We start from the raw sequence: 19738 nt of genomic DNA on the forward strand, positions 1-19738 counted from the left end.
CATTGCAAATCTAAGCCAGTTTTCGAATAGAAGTAATTAAATAAGATACGTAGATCTCCTCAATAAAAGGTAGGCCATTTTTGTACCATTTACTAGCAAAGTGGATCGTTTCAAAGATGTGTTGTCCGAAGTTTATGTTGCTGGGTGAAAATTTGAATCTTATTCAAAAAGTGAAAAATCGCTTTCACTGTTTTTTGCAGTTTTTGGCCACATTTTTTCCTCCACTAACAATAAAGGTAAGCCGTTGCTTTTTTACGGTAACGTTTCAAACCCTGGTGCGGGCTGAACGATGGCCGTAGTTATTAACTGGCAAACAACAGCTATGGCCGGGCCGATGATTGTTGTCTCTAATCTGTTCAGAATTAAATGAGGCAAATGATTCCACCATGATTCTCTCAGAGTAAGGATGTAAAAGAAGGGACCGCCAGTTATGTTGAAGGGTGTGGGTTTAAATGGTTGGTTCACCTCGTCTGCAAGGTGATGCCTTTCAGAGCCCAGTGGTCGAAAAATCGTTGCAGGCGGCGATGTTGCCGACCTGATCAAGAAAGTCGAAAAATAGTTCGCCTGGGCTCTGAAACGTTGAGGAATTGATACTCGGACGACTTGTTCATGAATCGGTTCTTGAGAAATCCGATGATGTCATTGTAGGTCACCCCATCCTTCTGAAGGTCTGGGTAATAGGAATCAATGAGCCGGACGGTGGTAGCCTCTAGTGTTAATCCTCGAAGCATCTACCACTATGCCGCTTCCAAGGAGGTTGCCAACCCTGTTTTTACTACTCTAGGGTATGTAGCTCCTCCTCGTCTGGTTGAACTCAGTTGTTGGAAGGAGCAGATTCAGCATTACGAAATCCATTTTGTATATCCAACCTCTTTCGTTGATTGAGAAATGTTTTCTTGTTGTTTTGAATTCATAGATTCTTATTTCTTATTTTTTTGCGGACTTCCTTACCGCCACTGGGAATGGGATTTCCGGCAGTTCAAGGCGAAAAATCGGAAAATCATTATATTTACTTAACTTTGATTTTCCTACAAAATTTGATTGACCGACCAATTATAGTTAGCAGATTTGGCTAGCCCTTGAATATGGCGTTGATCGGGAATTTTAGTCAAAAACTTGTCCAAGTCTGACTTAAATTCTGCTACTGGATCAATACCTACGTCCTCCCTATGAACATTTGAAGGCAGCAAATTGAACAATGAAGGAGCCCGCATAAAGAAGAGGATTGAAATTCATTGTTTTAACTCGCCTGGATTCTCGAGGGCTTGAAAGTGCTCGCAAAACGCACGTTAAGCCCCTATTGTCACTACAAATGACCCTAAATCCTGGACTGGGACAAAGCTCACGAATGCATTTAAAATCGTGGACTACAAAATCTACGATGATTTTTGATTCTTTTGATGCATTCTGACATTTGAAGTCCCGATATCCTCAACTTCAAGAGACATATGTTTCCTGTCACACTCCCAATTAGGCAAGACTCTTCACAAATCTTATCATATTTTCTTCTGTTTTACCTTGTAGTTTTTTTTTGTACAGACAAGCAGATGATTATGCAGTATGTGGCCATGGCCTATATAAGTTTGGGAGCATGTTATGCTCCCATATCATAGTTTGTTAGACCAACGGCGGTCATTATGAAGAACCTTCTTGCTCCCCTTTCTCTTGGTCTTGTGGTATTTACACTTGTGATCCAGACTAATGCAAAAGGTACCATCTGAGCAATGCAGATAAAAGGTTTTGCAGTGTAAATAGTTCAAATCTTCATTTGTTTTCAGACATTCAACTTCGAAATCATAAGTGTGACAATTATGCGTATGTCGATTTCAATGCCAAGTCCTCAGATGAATGTAAACAAGGATGTTTGAATTTCAATGCACATACAAACCGCATGAAAATGAACTATGCCAGTGCCTTGTTCAAATCTGGTGGCTATTTTTGTCAATGTTTCATCACATGCAATGGCAAAAAGGCCCAAGGCTCTTTTATCACATTAATTGGAAAAGATGTTTCTACACCTTTCCATGACTTCCCACACTAGTGCAAAAATAAGTTAACATTTTGAGGAAAATAAACCAATTGATAGCATCCCATACATTTTTCTTTATTCCAAAAGGCGGATGCAAAATGTAAAAAGCTGAATTGGAATGGACAGCGCTTAAAAAACGGACCACCAAATTCGGGCTTCATTTGCAATCATTGAATCGCGTTTAAAATAACGTAATTTGATTTGGATAGATTGTGTACTTGATAGTTCTCGAACAACAATAGCAACTATAAAACTACTTCTTTTTAACAGTCGAAGTATTCTGAACAAATTGATGGATCTTCAAGTAATTATGTGTAGTGAACGCCCAGATGTGATTTGCATTACGGAAACATGGCTCAGCAGTGATGTGTTAAACACAGAAATTGCGCAATGTGGATACAAGATAGCCGCCCGTCGAGATAGAATGGATACTTTCAAGGGAAGGGGAGGCGGAGTGCTGATTTTATAGCGTGATTTTCCAACAATGGAAGTTGTCACTTCAGTGCCTGAAGTTTGTGGTGATCGGTTTTGGAACTATTGATATATTTTGTTGCTAGCTATCCCCAAACGCAGAAGATGCTCGTGGACAACAAGTTAATAGCTTCTTTTCTGCTTAAAAAGAACGACTGTTGTGGTCGGAGATTTCAATCACTCAAAAGTTGATTCGTCGACGGGCTATTCCCCTGCACAAAATGACTGGAACTTCGTAGATGCCATGTACAAGGCATGATACAACTCATAAACGCTCCAAGGCACGAAGCTGGGAATGTTTTAGATCTTTTGTTTACAAACGACCAAAGAAGGATCGAGCACGTCAGTGTGCGTATGGACTTGAAAATGAGTGACCACTTCCGGATTCAAGTTGGTGTGGTTTCCGAGCCATGCTTCCAAGAGATAGCAGAAACAGTTTTAAAAAACTACTCCAAGGCTGATTTCAGATCATTTCGATTCTTTCTCGATCAAACGGATTGGAATCACCCCGTAATTGGGACGACGGCGGAACAATATTGGTCGGAAGTTAAAGGAGCACTCAATATTGGTTGTGAGGCGTATATCCCCAAGAGACCTCGGCGCAAGAAAACTAGGCCACTCTGGCTCCAGCCTCCCCTACTAAAAGAAATTCGACGCAAGGAGCATTTATGGGAATCACTATGTGCCACGGGAAATCCAGCTCTCAGGATAGAATACAAAAAAGTGAACTCTAGGGTGAGGGCTGGTGTTAGAGAAGCTAAATTGAAATTCGAAGAAGGCCTCTCGAAAGACGAAAACTTGAGATCCTTTTATGCATATATGCGGAACAATAGTGGATCAACAGACCGTGTGGAACCTTTGGTTGATCAATTAGGAAAGACACAAGGAGATGAACTGATGTTGATCTTTCAACTTTGCTATTGTGGTGAGCCCGTCTGTGAGCCCTGTCGTGACCCAGAGTTGGCCAAAACGCGCCTGTTGGATAAAAACCCCAACTTTTAGCTATTAACCTGTCTTTGATTGGCCAGTTCTTTAACAGCTCAATGCTCAAGCGCCAGTGACGTAATGATAAAAAATAAGCAAGACCTTTCCCAAGGACAACACATTTTGAAAGTGGTACCTATCATTACTTCCGCTGCGAAAGTGCACGCTTGTGATATTGTACAGTATTCCCAGGTCCCAGACAAATTTCTTCTCTGCCTTGCCCGCTATCCACATGTTGTTTTTGGCGTAAATTTTAAATGACTCTTTGAAATCGTTTATCGATCCATAAATTGCATTGGACGCATCATCCTCGAGAACCACGGGAGGCCATTGGTAATCAGGACCTAAGTGTGTGCCACGACGAGGAAGGAACTGGATAAGGGGTTCGCCTAAACACTCCAAGATTGTTATTTCCGTTTTCCATTTTAGGACAGTAACCTTTTCTGAAACAAACCAAATCGGGAACGTGGCTGACATAACCCACGAACCGTTGGTGCAATGTCTTGTGATTGTTTGCAACAATTGGCGGGTTTATCAGGGCAAAATATCATTACACTGAATTCCAACTGTTGCAAGGAGTGTCAAACTCAAGAAAACCAAACTCTACTTTGACTTGGATTTAGTTGCACATTTAGCCTCAAGGCGACATTCATGTCCTGAGGCTTTTGTAAACTAGCCAATCTGTCATCGAGGATAACCGACCAAAGCAACAAACTGTAAGAACGTCTTTTGCCGCCACCTTGGTTGACACAGAATTACTGCCACTAAAGAAAGCCGATGACCCACAAACAAGTGTTTCAGATGTAAGACTTTCAATAAGTTTCACATTGAAGGTTTTCTAAACGAAAAATAAGTCCAAAAATAGCTATTTCCTGCTGAAAAGTATTTAGCAGGCATTTTAATGAGTAGAATTGTGACGATTCATAAAAATGCAATCGCGCGTGAACCATTCCTGTCATGGATTAAAGAACTGAAACCGTGACCTCAAAAGTACGAGTGACCTCTCAAAATTTGATGGTAACTTCATCTTCTTTTCCAGCTTCAATATCCCAAAAGGTAGAGATCTCAGTGTTTAGAAATGGTATTCTCTGATTCAAACGCCACTGGGGACCACGTAGAGCCTGGGTCCCAATCCTAACTAAACGATGGGTAAAAAGTTGAATTTATAACCCCTTTAATGTTTCTAGCCTGATTTATCGGGTTATTGTCTGGCACATTCGATAGCTCATAAATCTTGAAGTGCCTAGCATTTTGGCCTCCTGCGTATTGATTTAGTCCTGTAGGAAGGTGTGTTGGATGTGATATCCCGGTGACGAGCATGCTGCTCATGCTCACGCAATGTTAATGTTAATTCTAGTCATGTATATATAAACTGTTCTAGTCAAATACATGTCAGTCACGAAGCGTACACAACAGAAGGTAGTTAAATCATTAGAATGAATGGGGTCTACTGCAATGAAAATGACAATTCGAGCAAACTAACTCTTTTGCTTACGGAAAGGGCTAGATAGCGAGATGTTTGAAGGCTTCAACTCGACAAAAGAGACTAACCTTTGAGAGATGCTGTGGTAGTTTTGAGACCATGAACATCGCTAAATTCAAGCGAGCAAATGCTCGCATTAAAGCCGATGATGTGAGTAAGATGATTGATTCCAGCAACCAATAGACCACATCCACATTCTGCCAAATGGGTTCGATTGATGGGCGTTACAGACAGCACAAAGCAGTGCTCGTCAAAGCAAAATCTTTCACAATAAACAACGGCCGCCACAGTCAGGAAAACAATCCACTCTTTTGTTAGGAGCATGATTGATAAGTCTAAGATCCACTTGGTTCGTCTTCGTTTTCCTGAATCATTGAAATCTACCTTGAAATCAAGAGCTGTTTTTTGCTTAGGCTGATCTTTGGGGACCTTTTTCGGAATTTAGGGAAGCTCTAGTTTCAGCAAACAAACGTATCTGCGAGTGCCAATGAGGCAAATTTGGCGTTTCAAAACAGTTTTAACGAAGTCAACCTCATCTCACCATGAAAAAAAAGGTCGCTCTCTCAAATACGTGTTTAAGCCCTAATTTGCATCACTGGCACTTGTACCAACAAACAAATGAACGTGCCAGAGCTTGCCTGAATTAAAGATGCTTCAGGATCTTTGGCCTAAATGTCCTCATATTTGACAGAAAACAAGATGACCCGAAAGACAAAATCAATTCACTTAGGATAGGGAACGAACTTCTACAAATATGGACTGTGAACGAGCTTCCCTCCAAATCGGCTTTCTCTTGGTCATAGCAACTTTTTTTTCAATTAGATTTTGAAGATGAGATGGACTTGTCTCATTAAAGAGTTAAAAAGAGGTGAAACGTTGAAAAGCAGAAGTTGAAATTTTTGACAAATTTTCCCCTGATTTGGGTGGAACCAGTCCTTCAGTTATAGAAGTGGATCAGTGCACCAAATCAGTCATTATTTTTGAGATGAAACTTTTAAAAAAATCGGACGGGATGCCTCTTTATATTTTTCTCTCTCTTGATTAAAAAAAGAAAGAAGCGGTAATGGGAGATTAAAACCCGTTTCGTTATTTGTTTTGCATTTTTGAGGAAATGTAACGCGTTACCGCTAGCATTATTTAAAAAGTAACGCCTTGACTCAAGCCCTTCACCTAAGTAACATTGAGGAAAGAACAGCAATACCGAAGACATTGACTTTCGTACCATTTTAGTCTATGAGATCAAGTAACTGCCCTTCCTGTTGCATTATTAATCAAGTTACAGCAAAAAAAGACAAAGGTCGTGGAAATTGCGGGGAACAATTGAGAAAGATTTGCTAAAGTGCTTGTCAAGTGAACGGGTTCGTGAACGACTGACGTTATACCATGGACTAAAATCAAAAACAACATACTCAGCCAAGCTGCACTGTACATGCATTGAATATTAACATTTATTCCATTTTACAACCTTGTCTAAGCAAATAGCATTGTGACATTGAGCCAATTTGATAGTGCGTTCACCGATTAACACCAAACATGTTCATTTTGTTGGATTTTGTAACACAGCTCACTCAAAATCACTCGATTATCTTCCTTCACTTGACATGCCCTATTAACCCGCAAAAACAACTGCCCACTGATGGGTTTTGGTTTTTTTATCCAACAAGCCCGTTTTCGCCAACCCTGGGTCAAGATTGTGGTTGAACGATTGACTTGGACAGAGTTAGCATCGTGAAACTATCTCTGGACTTTAACGTTCGATAAATTCTCTAACACGTTTCAAAGCTTTACCTACCTTCAACTGGATATGCTCATGGAACTTTCCATTACTTTGGAAGACAACCCCTAAATCTTTCATGGACAAGTCCTGCTCAGTATCTTTACTTCCATTTTCTATGAGTGGAGTGTTTAAAGGCGTTGAGCTAAAGGTCATTGACCGGAATTTCGTTCTGTTCAAAGCCATATTATTCTCAGTAACTCAAGGGTAGATTATATCTAGGTCCTTTGCCAGGCTATTGGAATCTTGACCGTTCCTACCAGACACTAACTTTGTATCGTCAACAAAATAGGAGACATTTGCAGTAATACCAAGCTTTTGAAAAAGGAGGGGCCCTAAGATGAAGCCCGTGGAGTCTGGTAACTAAAGGATCATTATCTACCTTGTCCAGGGCCTCGCCAAAGTCGATATAGACTACATTAACTGAATCATTACTCTCTAGTCCCTGAATGACCTCTTCTATATGCTCAATCACTTGGGTAACCGTGCTAAAATATGCTCGGATCCCATGCTGACCATGACGAAGGACTTCATAGTCTTCAAGTAAGGGCGGCTTTACACTACGACGGAATATCAGGATTGAATCCGGTTTGCGAATGGACGTAAGGCTAGTGCTGGGGCGAGTTTTTCGCAATATGAGTCTTTTTGTTCGACGCCAGTACAGTGAACGACAGGAGTCGCCCCAGCACTCTTCCTACTTCCATTCTCAAACCGGATTCAATCTTGGTTTTCCATCCTAGTGTAAATCCGCCCTTAGTTACAAAGCCCAGTAAGAATAAAGTGGCTGGACGCAAAATCCAGCCAAACATCACATAGATCTCGATGAGTGTACATTTCATTTATCGGGATAGTGGAGGACAAACCATAACTAAGTCAACAGGTGCTTACAAAACACCATTATACTTTTGCGACCAGCACGCAAACATACAAGTAACGGATTTTCGGCCCACTTTGATCGACAGAAAAAAGAAAGGAAAATTTGTAGCCCCATCCTCTTGTTCAAAACTTCCATTCCTAAAACAGTATCTTTTAAACCAACAAACGAGTGTTCTTCCTTGTAAAGATGGGAAGGATTGAGCTTTAAACAACGTACATAGCCTGCTGGTTTGCTAATGATAACTCAAAAGCTGAAATCGATAGAGAGTCACAAGAGCCATAAAGTGCTCATCAAGGTTATAGTCACTTTACTATGCTAGTAAACTCTAAAGTAGTGCATTGCTGCTCCCACGCGGTAATTTGTTAAGGCAGTGAATTGAACATATCGCCCCAAGGTGGCATTAAAGTTGTAGTGGCGAAGTGGATCACAGAGAGTAGGATGTTCCAAATTTTCAACATGAAGAACGTCAATCCATCTGACAGCTACGCCGAAATAACGTGAAATAGACACTTTAAACTCTTGAACATGCCTGAAAAATTTGCAAGGAAAAGTGACGTCTACGATGTTAATTAATTCATTTCAAAAGAGTACCGTGTGTTAGTATTGAAGTTCCTCGAATTTCGAAACACCACCTTTGAAAGTTTGTAGAGGCTGCCTAAATCCCAAATGAATTTGACGTCATTTCCATCTGCCAACCACATCCTGCCACCCGCCGCAACATTGCACGAGTCCTTGAAAACATTGATTGAACCATAAGACCCTGATGAACCTCCCCTGGCATCATCTTCCAGAACCACGGGAGGGGTTGAGTAGTTTGGAGCTGTGAAAAAACATGAAGTTGTTGCAATGGTTAAATTAGATTTGCTCATCACTTCATCACGACGGGAAACCTTAAGAGAACATTGTCCGCTTCGGAAAATAGTGTTCTCTCCTTAGTGAATTGAACTTCAATTAAGGATTGCAGAATGTCGTTTCCTTACCTCTGAGTTGGACCTCTGTCGTCTTGGATCCACTAGTAGTTGCAAATTCGGTTTTGCATGTCTCTGGATCAAATTGAGATATTTGATTAAGACCTTTAACACCGGCCATGAAGAATCCGCAAGCGCATTCAGCCAACAAGCTCCGGTTAATGGCCACGGAGGGTAATTTATAACATATTGTGTCAAAACAAAGTCGATCACCAAAGATGATTTGGAGAGTTAGATACTGAGACAGTATTCCAAATAGATCTAGACACCTCATGGCTTGGCTTTCAAATGCAGGAAGTCAGATCCTTGCATTGGATACGAATCATTATGAATAATGAATTAAGTAATGAGGTCAACCAACGAATGCTTAATGTTGACAGAGAGGATTGTCACGAAACTCCACTCAATCCTGCAGTTATCGAACTTTCTCCACTCTTCTTCCGTGTTCAAGGGAACCTTAATGACGCCACAGCTATTTTACTTGTAGTTTGGCCAGGCTCTTAACTAGTTGTAATGTGAACGGTAAGGGCAATGATGATCAATGCTCTCATATCTTGGGAGTGTCTTGCTATTTTTGCCCTCAGTTTGAGCGGAAAAAAATGTGACTGAAGCTTTGTGTTCTTTTTTATTTTTGCGCCTTTGCAATCTTTCTAAAAAAATTAAAGAAACAATGAAAAATGAATGATTATAATCAGGTATTTAAAAAAAATGAAAACGCTAAAAGAATATAATTTTCTTCCTTGCCGTTAGTCAGAGAGAATGTGGGGCCAAAGGTATTGTGTATGATTACCAGATGGTGGCTGTTGACTAGATTTTCATTGTAGAAGTGGATTTACTGAATATATGCAGAGGAAAATAACTATGGCGAGTGTGATGGTGGGAGCAGGAGTAATGCATAAATTGGTATCGGTGACGGTGACTAGATCATAACATATCCCTTCCGGGGGGAGGGAGGCGGGGGGCGACAATGGGGGACAGCACAAAATGTCAGAAAAGGTTTCGTGAGAATGACTAGAATTGTTCCAAACAACTGACTAGATAAACATGCACATAAAATAAATAATGTATGGATGACTAGAATGGATTGATTTGTCGACTAGGAGGATTGACTAGATATTATAGAGTTTGACTTAAATCCATTCGCCATTCGGGTCACTACGTCCACCGGTCCTCCCCAACCATCCAGGCATTGACGTCTCTACTGCTGCGAGAAGCCGGTGACCAAACGTACTCCGTTTTTTCCATCTCCGTTGGACACAAAAAATGCTGGAATGATCCAATCGGTTGAAGCAATGGAAGAAGGCGATATGACGCCAGAATTCAATAGGTTTTGGATGAGAAGATCCCCCTCTTCCTTCATGTTTAATAGCACTGGCCGTGCAATAAGAACCCTTTGGGGCAAAATTTCCACATCATGCGGATGTATCTTCATTGGTGGACCTGCTATATGCCTTTCAGCCAGGAAATCTCGCAAAACATCTTGAAATTCCGACAATACCTGATTCAAATCTAAATCTTGATGGCGTTGGTCCATCTGTGCAGCTAGTGCGTTTGATCCAACTTGCGTTGTGGGAAAGTCTCCCGGAATGACCTATGGTTTATGAAGGTCTTGCCATCCCACAAAAACATCTTTGTCCACATCAGAGCATGCGATTGCTTTCAAATAAATCTTTCAGGATTTATTAATGGATAGGTTGAATTCAACGAATTCCCCACACGCCAAGTGCTCCGGTCAGGGTTGGCATTTCATTTTTGGACACTTTTGTCCACCCCTGTCCAAAAGTGTCCAAATGTGTCCAAAAATAAGGGTGGACAAAAGTGGACAAAAGTGGACAAAAGTGTCCAAAAATGTCCAAAAATACGAACCTTTAAAACTACAAATATAAAGGATATTCCGTATGAAACCCATCCTCTAATTAAAAAATTGCTCATTGATGGTTCCAAGAGCAAGATAAGTCTTTAAAACCTTTGCCATATACCTCTAACATACCCAAAAAAGGTATTTGAAAGACAGGTTCTTAACTCTTTTTTTCTTACGTTAGATTAGAAAGGAGGCAGGGAACAAAGTCTCCCTTTAGTAGAATGCAGCTGTTGCAAAGGATTCAAAAACTGTAATAGCTAAACATTATATTCTGGTTATCTGGCTTCATTTATTCAACATTATTAACTTTTTGCAAAAATGTTTTACTTATAATCATCAGTCATTTGGGATTTCTTCTTAAAAAGTACTAATATTAAAATTTGAATTTCTTACGAATTGCTAAAATCTAATAATGACATATTTTCCTATACTTATGGTTTTTCTTCCATAAGTAAGTTAATTGAGACATTGTTAGGCATATTTTTAACTTTTAAAGATGCGCTTGATGTCAGGAAATGAGATGCCCAATGTTTCTTAAAGAAACATATATCTTAGTTTTTAGATGTATTATAAAAGTGTAATTCAAGCACTCCTTATAAATATGTTATGTATATTACAAATATGAGAAGTATTATTGGATATTTGATATTCAGCTCCTAACCTTTTTTAAAATTAATTTTTTTTAATCTTTGTTAAAATTACCCAGCCACCAAATGCCCTGATTATAGTGTGGCTTTGACTTATTAACATTCAAAATATATTAAAGATATTTGTTTTGACTTTATAAAGCTGTATTGTATCAAGGTAACGAATTTCGTTAAGTGTATATCTTGGAAATTAAAAACGTTAGTGAAAAGGCTAGTTGTTACTTCATATTTATGTGTTTGAAGAAAGCTTAGATTTTATTGATTACTGATTCTATTTGCTGGTTCACATCTAGATTTGGTAAAGAAATAACATGATTTAGGGTTTAAAAGTGTTTGCTTGTCAATCCTCTTTTGCACAATTGTACTTAATTTTGGACACATTGTGCCCACTTTTGTTCACTTTTGTCCACTTTTGTCCACTTTTGGACCCTTTTGTCCACTTTTGGACCCTTTTGTCCACTTTTGGACCCTTTTGTCCACTTTTGGACCCTTTTGTCCACTTTTGGACACTTTCGTCCACTTTTGGACACTTTTGGACACTTTTGTCCACTTGGTGTCCAAAAGTCACGCTAATTCTCAAAATTGCCCACCCTGGCTCCGGTTAATGTAATCTCTTTTAGAGTGATGGGGATTTTTTGTGTTCTAACCGAATACGTAGAAATGACTGTCCGTGTTGCTCCTGTGTCTGGCAGGGCATCAAAGCTGAAACTCTTGCCTTTGAGCGGGTCTATGTGGACATGTAGTCTGGGTGTAGGAGTGAGGACGTTTGAACTTGCAATCTGTAGAGTTGTGGTGCTTTCACCTTGTCCGTTGTGCTCACGGGAAGCCCAGGCCATATCTAGCAAAAAAAAAAAAATATGCCAAGACATATGAGGGTACTTCAGGGAAATCAGGACATCATGGGGCACTACTTCATTGTAGGTGACGAGTTCCGTGGCTGTTCATAAAAAATCAGTCAAAATTTGAATCAATGTTTCAAAAAAATACTTTGCGATTCACTACAAATCATAGTTTTAAAATCGGCGAAATCTGCACTCGGAATCTGTTTCTGTTGTGGTGTCTCTTTTGGGATCGACACGGCGCGGTATCACTTATATCAGCCGGTGCCAGTTCTTGAATGCAGGGTTGGATCTGGCGCGCTGCTAAAAAAATTGTCCAACTCCGACTTAAAAGACGCTAACGTATTCCCTTCGAAAATTAGAGGGAAGCAAATTAAACAATGAAGGAGCCCGAGAAAGAAGAGAGTTGGACTTCATTGTTCGAACTAGCCTGTATTCTCGAGGGCTTGAAGGTGCTCTCAAAACGCACGTTAAGCCTCTATGGTCACTAGAATTGACCCTAAATCCTGGCTTAGGACAATGCTCATGGATGCTTTTGAAGGCGTACCGTATCAGATACCTTTCGTACCTCCTCAGAACACTATACAGTCCCAACCCTTTTAGTCTCTCCTTATACGAGAGCAGAGCTCTCTCATTCCTGTGATGTTCCAAGTGAAACATCTTTGGACTTGTTCGACCTTTTGCAAGCCTTCTGAATTTATTGGATTATATATAACTTTTTATCTGGTGGATTGAAATTAAATCTTACTTCACACTTGATGCCTCTTCTATCACTAACGTTGTATTTTATTCCAGGGTTAAGGCAAAGTCCGTGGAGACATTAAAAAACATAAAGGATTAGGTAGCGTTCGTACCTACGTTAAATGTACTATATATTTCTAAGGATTGAAGCCGTTCCCAATAGCTTAGGTGGTTCATGCATGCAATATATTTTGTAAAATTTCTTTGTACCTTTTGGATGTTATTCAATCCCCCTACGTTCATTGGCGCCCAGATTGGGGAAGCATATTGTAAATGTGGTTAGACAATGGACTTGTATAGAGTTTTCATACTAAATGCGTCTCTAGATTTAAAAGTTCGATATATCCTACCGCAAGTTTGTTTGCTTTGGTCACTTTCGATTGGATATGTTCTTCAAATTTACCGTTATTTTCTACTATTATTCCAAGGTCTTGAATGGAGCTTACTGATAAAATTGGTTTCACGCGATTGTCGGTGTAAATTGGCTTGTCTACTCCTTTTTTGTCGTACGTCATGATTCGTAAATTATCCCCATTTAATTCCATGTTTTGAGAGTGGGCCCATTTGTATGCAACGTCCAAGTCATTTTGCAGGTCTGTGTGGTTCTGTGAATTTCTTCCAAACACTAGCAAAGTACCGTCAGCATAAGAAGATATTGAAGAGTGGAGGGGTAATCCGTGTAGTGGTGCAATGAATAATACGAACAGAATCGGACCAAGAATGGTTCCTTGAGATACCCCTGATACCACATGTCGAGGTCGTCCTAAGCAGCCGTCAACTCGAACGGCTTGATTGCGGTTGGTGAGGAAATTTCTGATCCATGAGGACATATTTCCTCCATCACCTATTTTACTGAAACAATTTAGCAGTAGAATATGATCTACTTTGTCAAATGCTTTAGCAAAGTCCAAGTATATAACATTGACACAATCGCTTTGTTGTAGTTCCTCTATTACGTCGTCAAAATGCTGAATCAATTGTGTCACAGAGCTAAAGTTGGCACGAAAACCATGCTGCTGGTCAGGAATATTACCTTTCATGTCAAGATATTCAAGAAGTTTTGTCTTAACAAGCTTTTCCATAACTTTGGATACATTCGACTTTGATGAGATCGGCCGATAATTAACAGGTTGATCCTTATCTCCCCCTTTATAAATGGGGACTATTTGGGCATGTTTTAGTTGTGTGGGTACCCTCCCCTCTGACAAAAAACGATTCATTAAATATGTAAAAATTGGAGTGATGAATAGTGATGTGCGCTTAAGGAACTGTACCGTTACACTGTTAGGTCCTGGAGAGCTTGAAGATTAAATGGTTTTGATATGGCTTCGACAACGTCTTTCTCGTTAATCGTTATGTCTTTTAGACATAAACTGTTGTCGGCTAAACAAGGGTTGTTCAGTTACATGTTGAACGGAGTTGAAAAGACTGACGAAAATTGATCGCCAAGAATATTAACTACTTCGGTCGCATTGGAGAATCCTTCTTTATTCGGCAATCTACCTGGTCCTATCAGGCTATTGGCTTGTCGTTTCGAGTTGGCATATGTGTAAAACGCCTTAGGGTTTGATTTAACATCCTGAACTACTTTCTTTTCACTCTGTACCTGATCCTTTTCAAACAAGTTTTTCAAAAGAACGTCTAGGGCTTCAATTTTCTTGCAGATATTTCGCAAATCGACAAATTGCTCAATGTGCCTAACAACATCAATCTCAACAGACTCGTCATTAGAACAATGAGCTGTTGTTTTTAAACTCAAAGGGGTTGAAAACACGCTAGAGAACTGATTTCCAAGCATGTTAGCCATAACCTCTATATTGCTTATGACTTCCCCAGCAACCTCAATAGGCCCAACACAGTGTTTCATCTCTCTCTTAGAGTTTGCATGAGAGTAAAAAGCCTTCGGATTCAATCTGACCTCCCGAACCACCTTACCCCCAATTTGGAACTGGTCATTTTCGATAGAGGCATTAATCTTACCTTGAATTACGTACAACACTTTTTGGATTAGCAAGTTAAAAATAGAAGAAAAATTAAGATTTCATTTGAATAGCAAGGGGATTACGTTGCTTGTAACGGTTAAAAGAAAATAATGAAAAATAATCTTATTAAGTCTGTATTTTAATTGTAGCATTGTTCAGCCATACACTCTGTTGTTTGATTGGATCAAGTTTACGGTCAAAGAAAAGCGTTTCATGGCAGAGTAATGATATTGGAATTTTTGTCTGTGTCCCACCTTTCGAAATAAATTCAGAGATTGCTAAACTGAGCACGGGTGAATATCCACCCGATTTCATTGTGAAGTGAGGTTGCGTTGTTTCGAGATCAATGTTACGGAACAATTTCTTTCACTTACAGCCATCCCATTTACCGATGAATGGAATACTTCAAGATTACCGTCACCTCATACTTGGTGATTGTGTGACCTTTTTTTCTGAACCAGAACTGATGTATCACCCTAGGGGAATAATTAACTTATTTCTTTGAAGGTTTTCCCACTTAGCCCCGTCATTGGCCACTTAACATCTGACTGAAGATGTTTTCCAGCATGCTTTTGTGAAAAGTAACATGTGTGCTCGTTAAAAGAGTAGCACATCCTTTCCTTCCAACCTTTGGCAAACAGAAATGCTGAAAGACTGAATATTCTCGATTAGTGGTTTAATAACGCGCTCGTTCCAAGAATAAAATATTTTGGTCGGATATAGCTCACATTGGCCTCTCTTTTTAGCCGTAATCATGCATCCCATTAATGCTTCTGATTTCTTTCGCTAGAGGTACGATGAAATCGGGTAGAGATTCAGTTGTGAACAATGCAGGGCATTCCTCTCAGAACGCGGGAATGAAGTCAGAATCGTGGACAAGTCAATGATGGTGGACCAATCAACCAACATCACGTCCGTGCTTGGACTGACATAGGCCGTTGTACTGGCCAGATGATTCAACCACCTAACTGGAGATCGACCACGCCATCACATCGAAGTTTTGTGTTCCATATATTCCATTGATGTGTCCACAGCTATACAATGGCTTTGGATTCTGCCGCACACAAGGAGTTGGATGGACTTGATAATTCATTTATTTCTTGACAGGCATCGCTTTTATATACATGACTAGAATATACAAGACGAGCACAAGAATGTGCTCAATCCAAAACAAAGATAGTATAGCAATCCAAGAACAGCGTAAAAAAACTGAAGATTATCATTGTTGACGATAATGCTAGAACTTCCTCTATGCGACACCTGTGACATTTGTTCCACAAGTGATGTGTACTTAGCTAAGGTAATAGTTGTAGTTCAAGTCCAAATTTGATTTTTTATGTTATTGAAGATATGGGTAGAACAAGGTTATTCGAACAAGGCAAAAATAAATTGTTCACATTCGATTTAGATCATTTTTTTTCTTCTTACGGTTGATTTCTGGGGACAGTACGTCCAGAAATGCCCGTAGATCGTTGGTTTATTAATATACTGTATAATGCATAGCCGATCCACCTTTGTAGGACTTTGAAGACGTAAATTTGATGTATCTACCAATGGTTGGGCGGACGTCATATTTCCGTATAGGATCACAAGGCAGCAGACGAGACTGATCCTTCACATTGAGGACATCAATCCAATTGACCAACTCGCCATAATATCGCGAAACAGACACCTTGAAGTCGATGATATGCCTAGAAAGAGACATTATTTGAATTTAATCAATCGCGACAACACTTCTTAGCGATAGTCAGATAAAAGTTTTGACATAGTTCATGAAATATTTACATCTCGACCTACTCGATACGACCCCAATAATTTCGAGCCCTTCCTTGTACAGAGCATTCATTAAGGATAATTTCCTATTAAGTTAATCGCCAAGTATCATTACTCTGCCATGAAACGCTTTTCTTTGACCGTAAACTTGATCCAATCAAACAACAGAGTGTATGGCTGAACACTGCGACAATTAAAATACAGACTTAAGAAGATTATTTTGCATTATTTTTTTTTAGCCGCTACAAGGAACGTAATCCCTTTGCTATTCAAATGAAATCTTAATTTTTCTTCTATTTTTAACTTGCTAATCCAAAAAGTGTTGTACGTAATTCAAGGTAAGATTAATGCCTCTATCGAAAATGACCAGTTCCAAATTGGGGGTAAGGTGGTTCGGGAGGTCAGATTGAATCCGAAGGCTTTTTACTCTCATGCAAACTCTAAGAGAGAGATGAAACACTGTGTTGGGCCTATTGAGGTTGCTGGGGAAGTCATAAGCAATATAGAGGTTATGGCTAACATGCTTGGAAATCAGTTCTCTAGCGTGTTTTCAACCCCTTTGAGTTTAAAAACAACAGCTCATTGTTCTAATGACGAGTCTGTTGAGATTGATGTTGTTAGGCACATTGAGTAATTTGATGATTTTATAGTTACAGATCAAGATACTTTAGCGACCATCAGGGACTTGAGGCTTTCAAGCTCTCCTGGCCCTGATGGTGTGCCATCTCAGTTTCTGATAAGATGCTCACAGGTTCTTGCTCCTGTTTTCTCTTACTTGATGCGATGCATCTTGTACCGGGGCAAGTTCCCCTCTTCTTAGAAGGTAGCTCATATTGTTCCAATTTTCAGAGGGGGAGATAAGTCGCTCCCCAATAACTATAGGCCGATTTCTCTCACTTCGAATATTGCAAAGGTGCTTGAGAAGATCATGAAGCTCAAACTTGCTGGGTTTCTTGAAGTCCATGATGTCCTTCGTCTTAGTCAGGATTTGTTCCGATCACATTTTAGCACGGTTACCCAACTGATTGAACATATAGAACATATTATTGAGGAACTAGAGAGAAATGAGTTAGTTGATGTTGTCTATCTAGATTTTGCCCAAGGTCTTTGATAAAGTAGATCATGACGGTCTTTATTTGAAAAGACTTCATGACATTGGGGTCCAAGGCAAGGTCACCTAAGTATATAAGAAGCTTCATTCATGATAGGAAGCAAATTGTGAATGTCAATAATATAATAAATATACATGTACATAAATGTTAACATATTAGAATATCTTGGATGGACAATAGATAATTTTGTCTAAAAGAGAGGAAGATAGTGCCCTCAGGCCCTTGCAACCGAAAGGTTAGGTTAGGTCATGTTAGGTCAGGTCATGTTAGGAATAATTTGGTTTAGGTTAGTTTAGTTAGGTTGGGTTAAGTCATGGTATAAATTGGATCTACTTCTTACTCATCCCCATTAGTTATGTTATGGACGCGTGGAGAACAGACAGACGAATGTACTCTGTTGAAAGCTCTAATTGCAAACTGTTTATTGAACGGTAGTTGGGGCAATGGATACAAGAGATTCGTATATACACAGATGAGAATATATGAAGAACGAGAAGAGATGATGCATAAGCATGGCGTAAGCCGTATAACCTAAAAAAGGATAACACTACACCTCCCCCCAAATTATATGAATACATAATTTAAAACATTTGCCCACTACGAAACTGTTCCGGTGTTGGAACTTGGATGCCGTTGTAACAATTGGTGACATCCTGGAACGCGGTCTTCGTTTAAAAGAATGGGGCCGTTCTTTGAATCTGGGGACGTGTCATAAAACATTGTCCGTTTGTAAACCACGGAAGAACACTCTGTGGTTGAACCTGTTGCTGTCTTGGTCTTGAACGCAACGTTTTATATACACATATAACACAATCACTAACACCACCAAGAATAAGAGTCCCTTTGGGCTGTGCCAACATGGATCTCACAAATGTGGAAACCAGAACTCTGTTCCACCTCCTGGGGTTGAGAAAATGATTTCTTGAAAGGGGCTTGCTCCCATGATGCACACTTGACGTTTGAATCCACAAGTGAAGAGTTTTCCCTTCTCCCTCTCTTCTTAACCAGCACGTTCTTCGTGCATAAGAGTCATCTTCCTCGGTATCTGACTCGCGGTAATAGACAGGCTTTATATCAATAGTAACTTGTCTAGCCAATGTTTGATGAAGAGATTCTATTCCTCAATACTCCTCTCGATCGTCATCCATAGAGAATAATGTACAACATCCCGAATCTCGTGATCGCTTCAATGTCGTTCCAACTCTTCCCGGTTTTGGAAAACGGGTGCTGAACACGCACTCTTTTGTGATCTTGAGAAGGCGAAAGGGGTTCAGTTCTTCGGTTGAAGTTTCACTTTGATGGATTTTTTCGCTCCTCTTCTCATACGAGAAGCATCCTTGAGCCATAAGGGTCCCAAACGGCCTCGGGTAATTTAGGTAGGAAACCTCTTTTTTTGCCCGTAGAAACAACTGCGATGGTGATAATCCCATCCGCTCGAGGAATGTTTCTCCAAGTTGCAAGGCTTCTGTCAAACATCAACGGTCGCCTCGTCTTGAAACACTTGTAATAAAGGTCTCTGATTGGCCTTTACTGCCGGATACTGCTAATCCATTGCTTTCAGGATTGTAAGGTTGACGGAATTCTGCAGCATATTGTTATCACAACAGAACTTTCGGAATTCGCTACGAACTGAGTCCCTCCATCAGTGCGAATCCGCGTTGGGAAACCGATTGAAGGAATATTCTTAAGAGAATTTTTGTGGACTTGTTCCCGTTAGTCAATGATCCAAGAGATATTGGAATGGCCACCCCGAATATCTGTTCAACTACCACCAGGTAAGTGACGTCCAGCAGAACTCGAAGGTCGGCTGCAATTTGGTCCATGGCTCCGTAGCTTGATTCTTCTCTGGAGTGGCTTCTCGCTGTTGGGTCGATCGTCGACGAGCTTGACAAATCTCGCACCGATCAATCAATGATTTTGATGTCTTATTGATCCAGGCAATAGAGTTATAGCTGTTGGCGCGCTTCCTCGTCTTCACTTATACCAGAGTATGTGGTAGGTGAAGGAAACGGAGAATTTCCGTTCGACATACTTTTGGAATACCAATCCTATTTGTTGTCCAAGTATGAGAAGTGAATGACTTCCCGAGTAACGAAAGATCATCCCACACGTTGCAAAGGAGCGTGGCTGGGTGAGTTGGAGATAACTCCTCATCTTCTGATCTTGTTTAAAGGCAAGGACCCACTTCCTTATAACT

At 40.1% G+C, this 19738-nt stretch overlaps 1 protein-coding gene and 1 long non-coding RNA gene across 2 annotated transcripts; one reads left to right on the plus strand and one right to left on the minus strand.

The window, feature by feature from the left end:
* The first annotated feature begins 1557 nt into the window (after positions 1 to 1557).
* Positions 1558 to 2088, plus strand: LOC131887349 (uncharacterized). The gene is made up of 2 exons (XR_009374029.1): positions 1558 to 1710; positions 1779 to 2088. It is a non-coding gene; the product is annotated as an uncharacterized LOC131887349 (long non-coding RNA).
* Positions 2089 to 7444: 5356 nt separating this feature from the next.
* LOC131886723 (uncharacterized) lies at positions 7445 to 8884 on the minus strand. The gene is made up of 3 exons (XM_059235123.1): positions 8599 to 8884; positions 8210 to 8438; positions 7445 to 8147 (listed from the first exon to the last, which is right to left on the minus strand). The coding sequence occupies exons 1-3, from the start codon at positions 8858 to 8860 to the stop codon at positions 7934 to 7936; spliced, it is 705 nt and encodes a 234-aa protein (XP_059091106.1). The 5' UTR covers positions 8861 to 8884; the 3' UTR covers positions 7445 to 7933.
* Between the last annotated feature and the right edge of the window lie 10854 nt (positions 8885 to 19738).

This window comes from Tigriopus californicus, chromosome 9 (genome assembly GCF_007210705.1).
Source record: "Tigriopus californicus strain San Diego chromosome 9, Tcal_SD_v2.1, whole genome shotgun sequence".
Taxonomy (NCBI): domain Eukaryota; kingdom Metazoa; phylum Arthropoda; class Copepoda; order Harpacticoida; family Harpacticidae; genus Tigriopus; species Tigriopus californicus.

Coding starts and splice junctions, on each gene's coding strand:
- LOC131886723 (XM_059235123.1), bottom strand. CDS start 8,860: ATGAGGTGTCTAGATCTATTTGGAATACTGTCTCAGTATCTAACTCTC. Junction 8,439..8,598: donor GACAGAGGTCCAACTCAGAG/GTAAGGAAACGA, acceptor GTTTTTTCACAG/CTCCAAACTACTCAACCCCT. Junction 8,148..8,209: donor AACTTCAATACTAACACACG/GTACTCTTTTGA, acceptor CAAATTTTTCAG/GCATGTTCAAGAGTTTAAAG.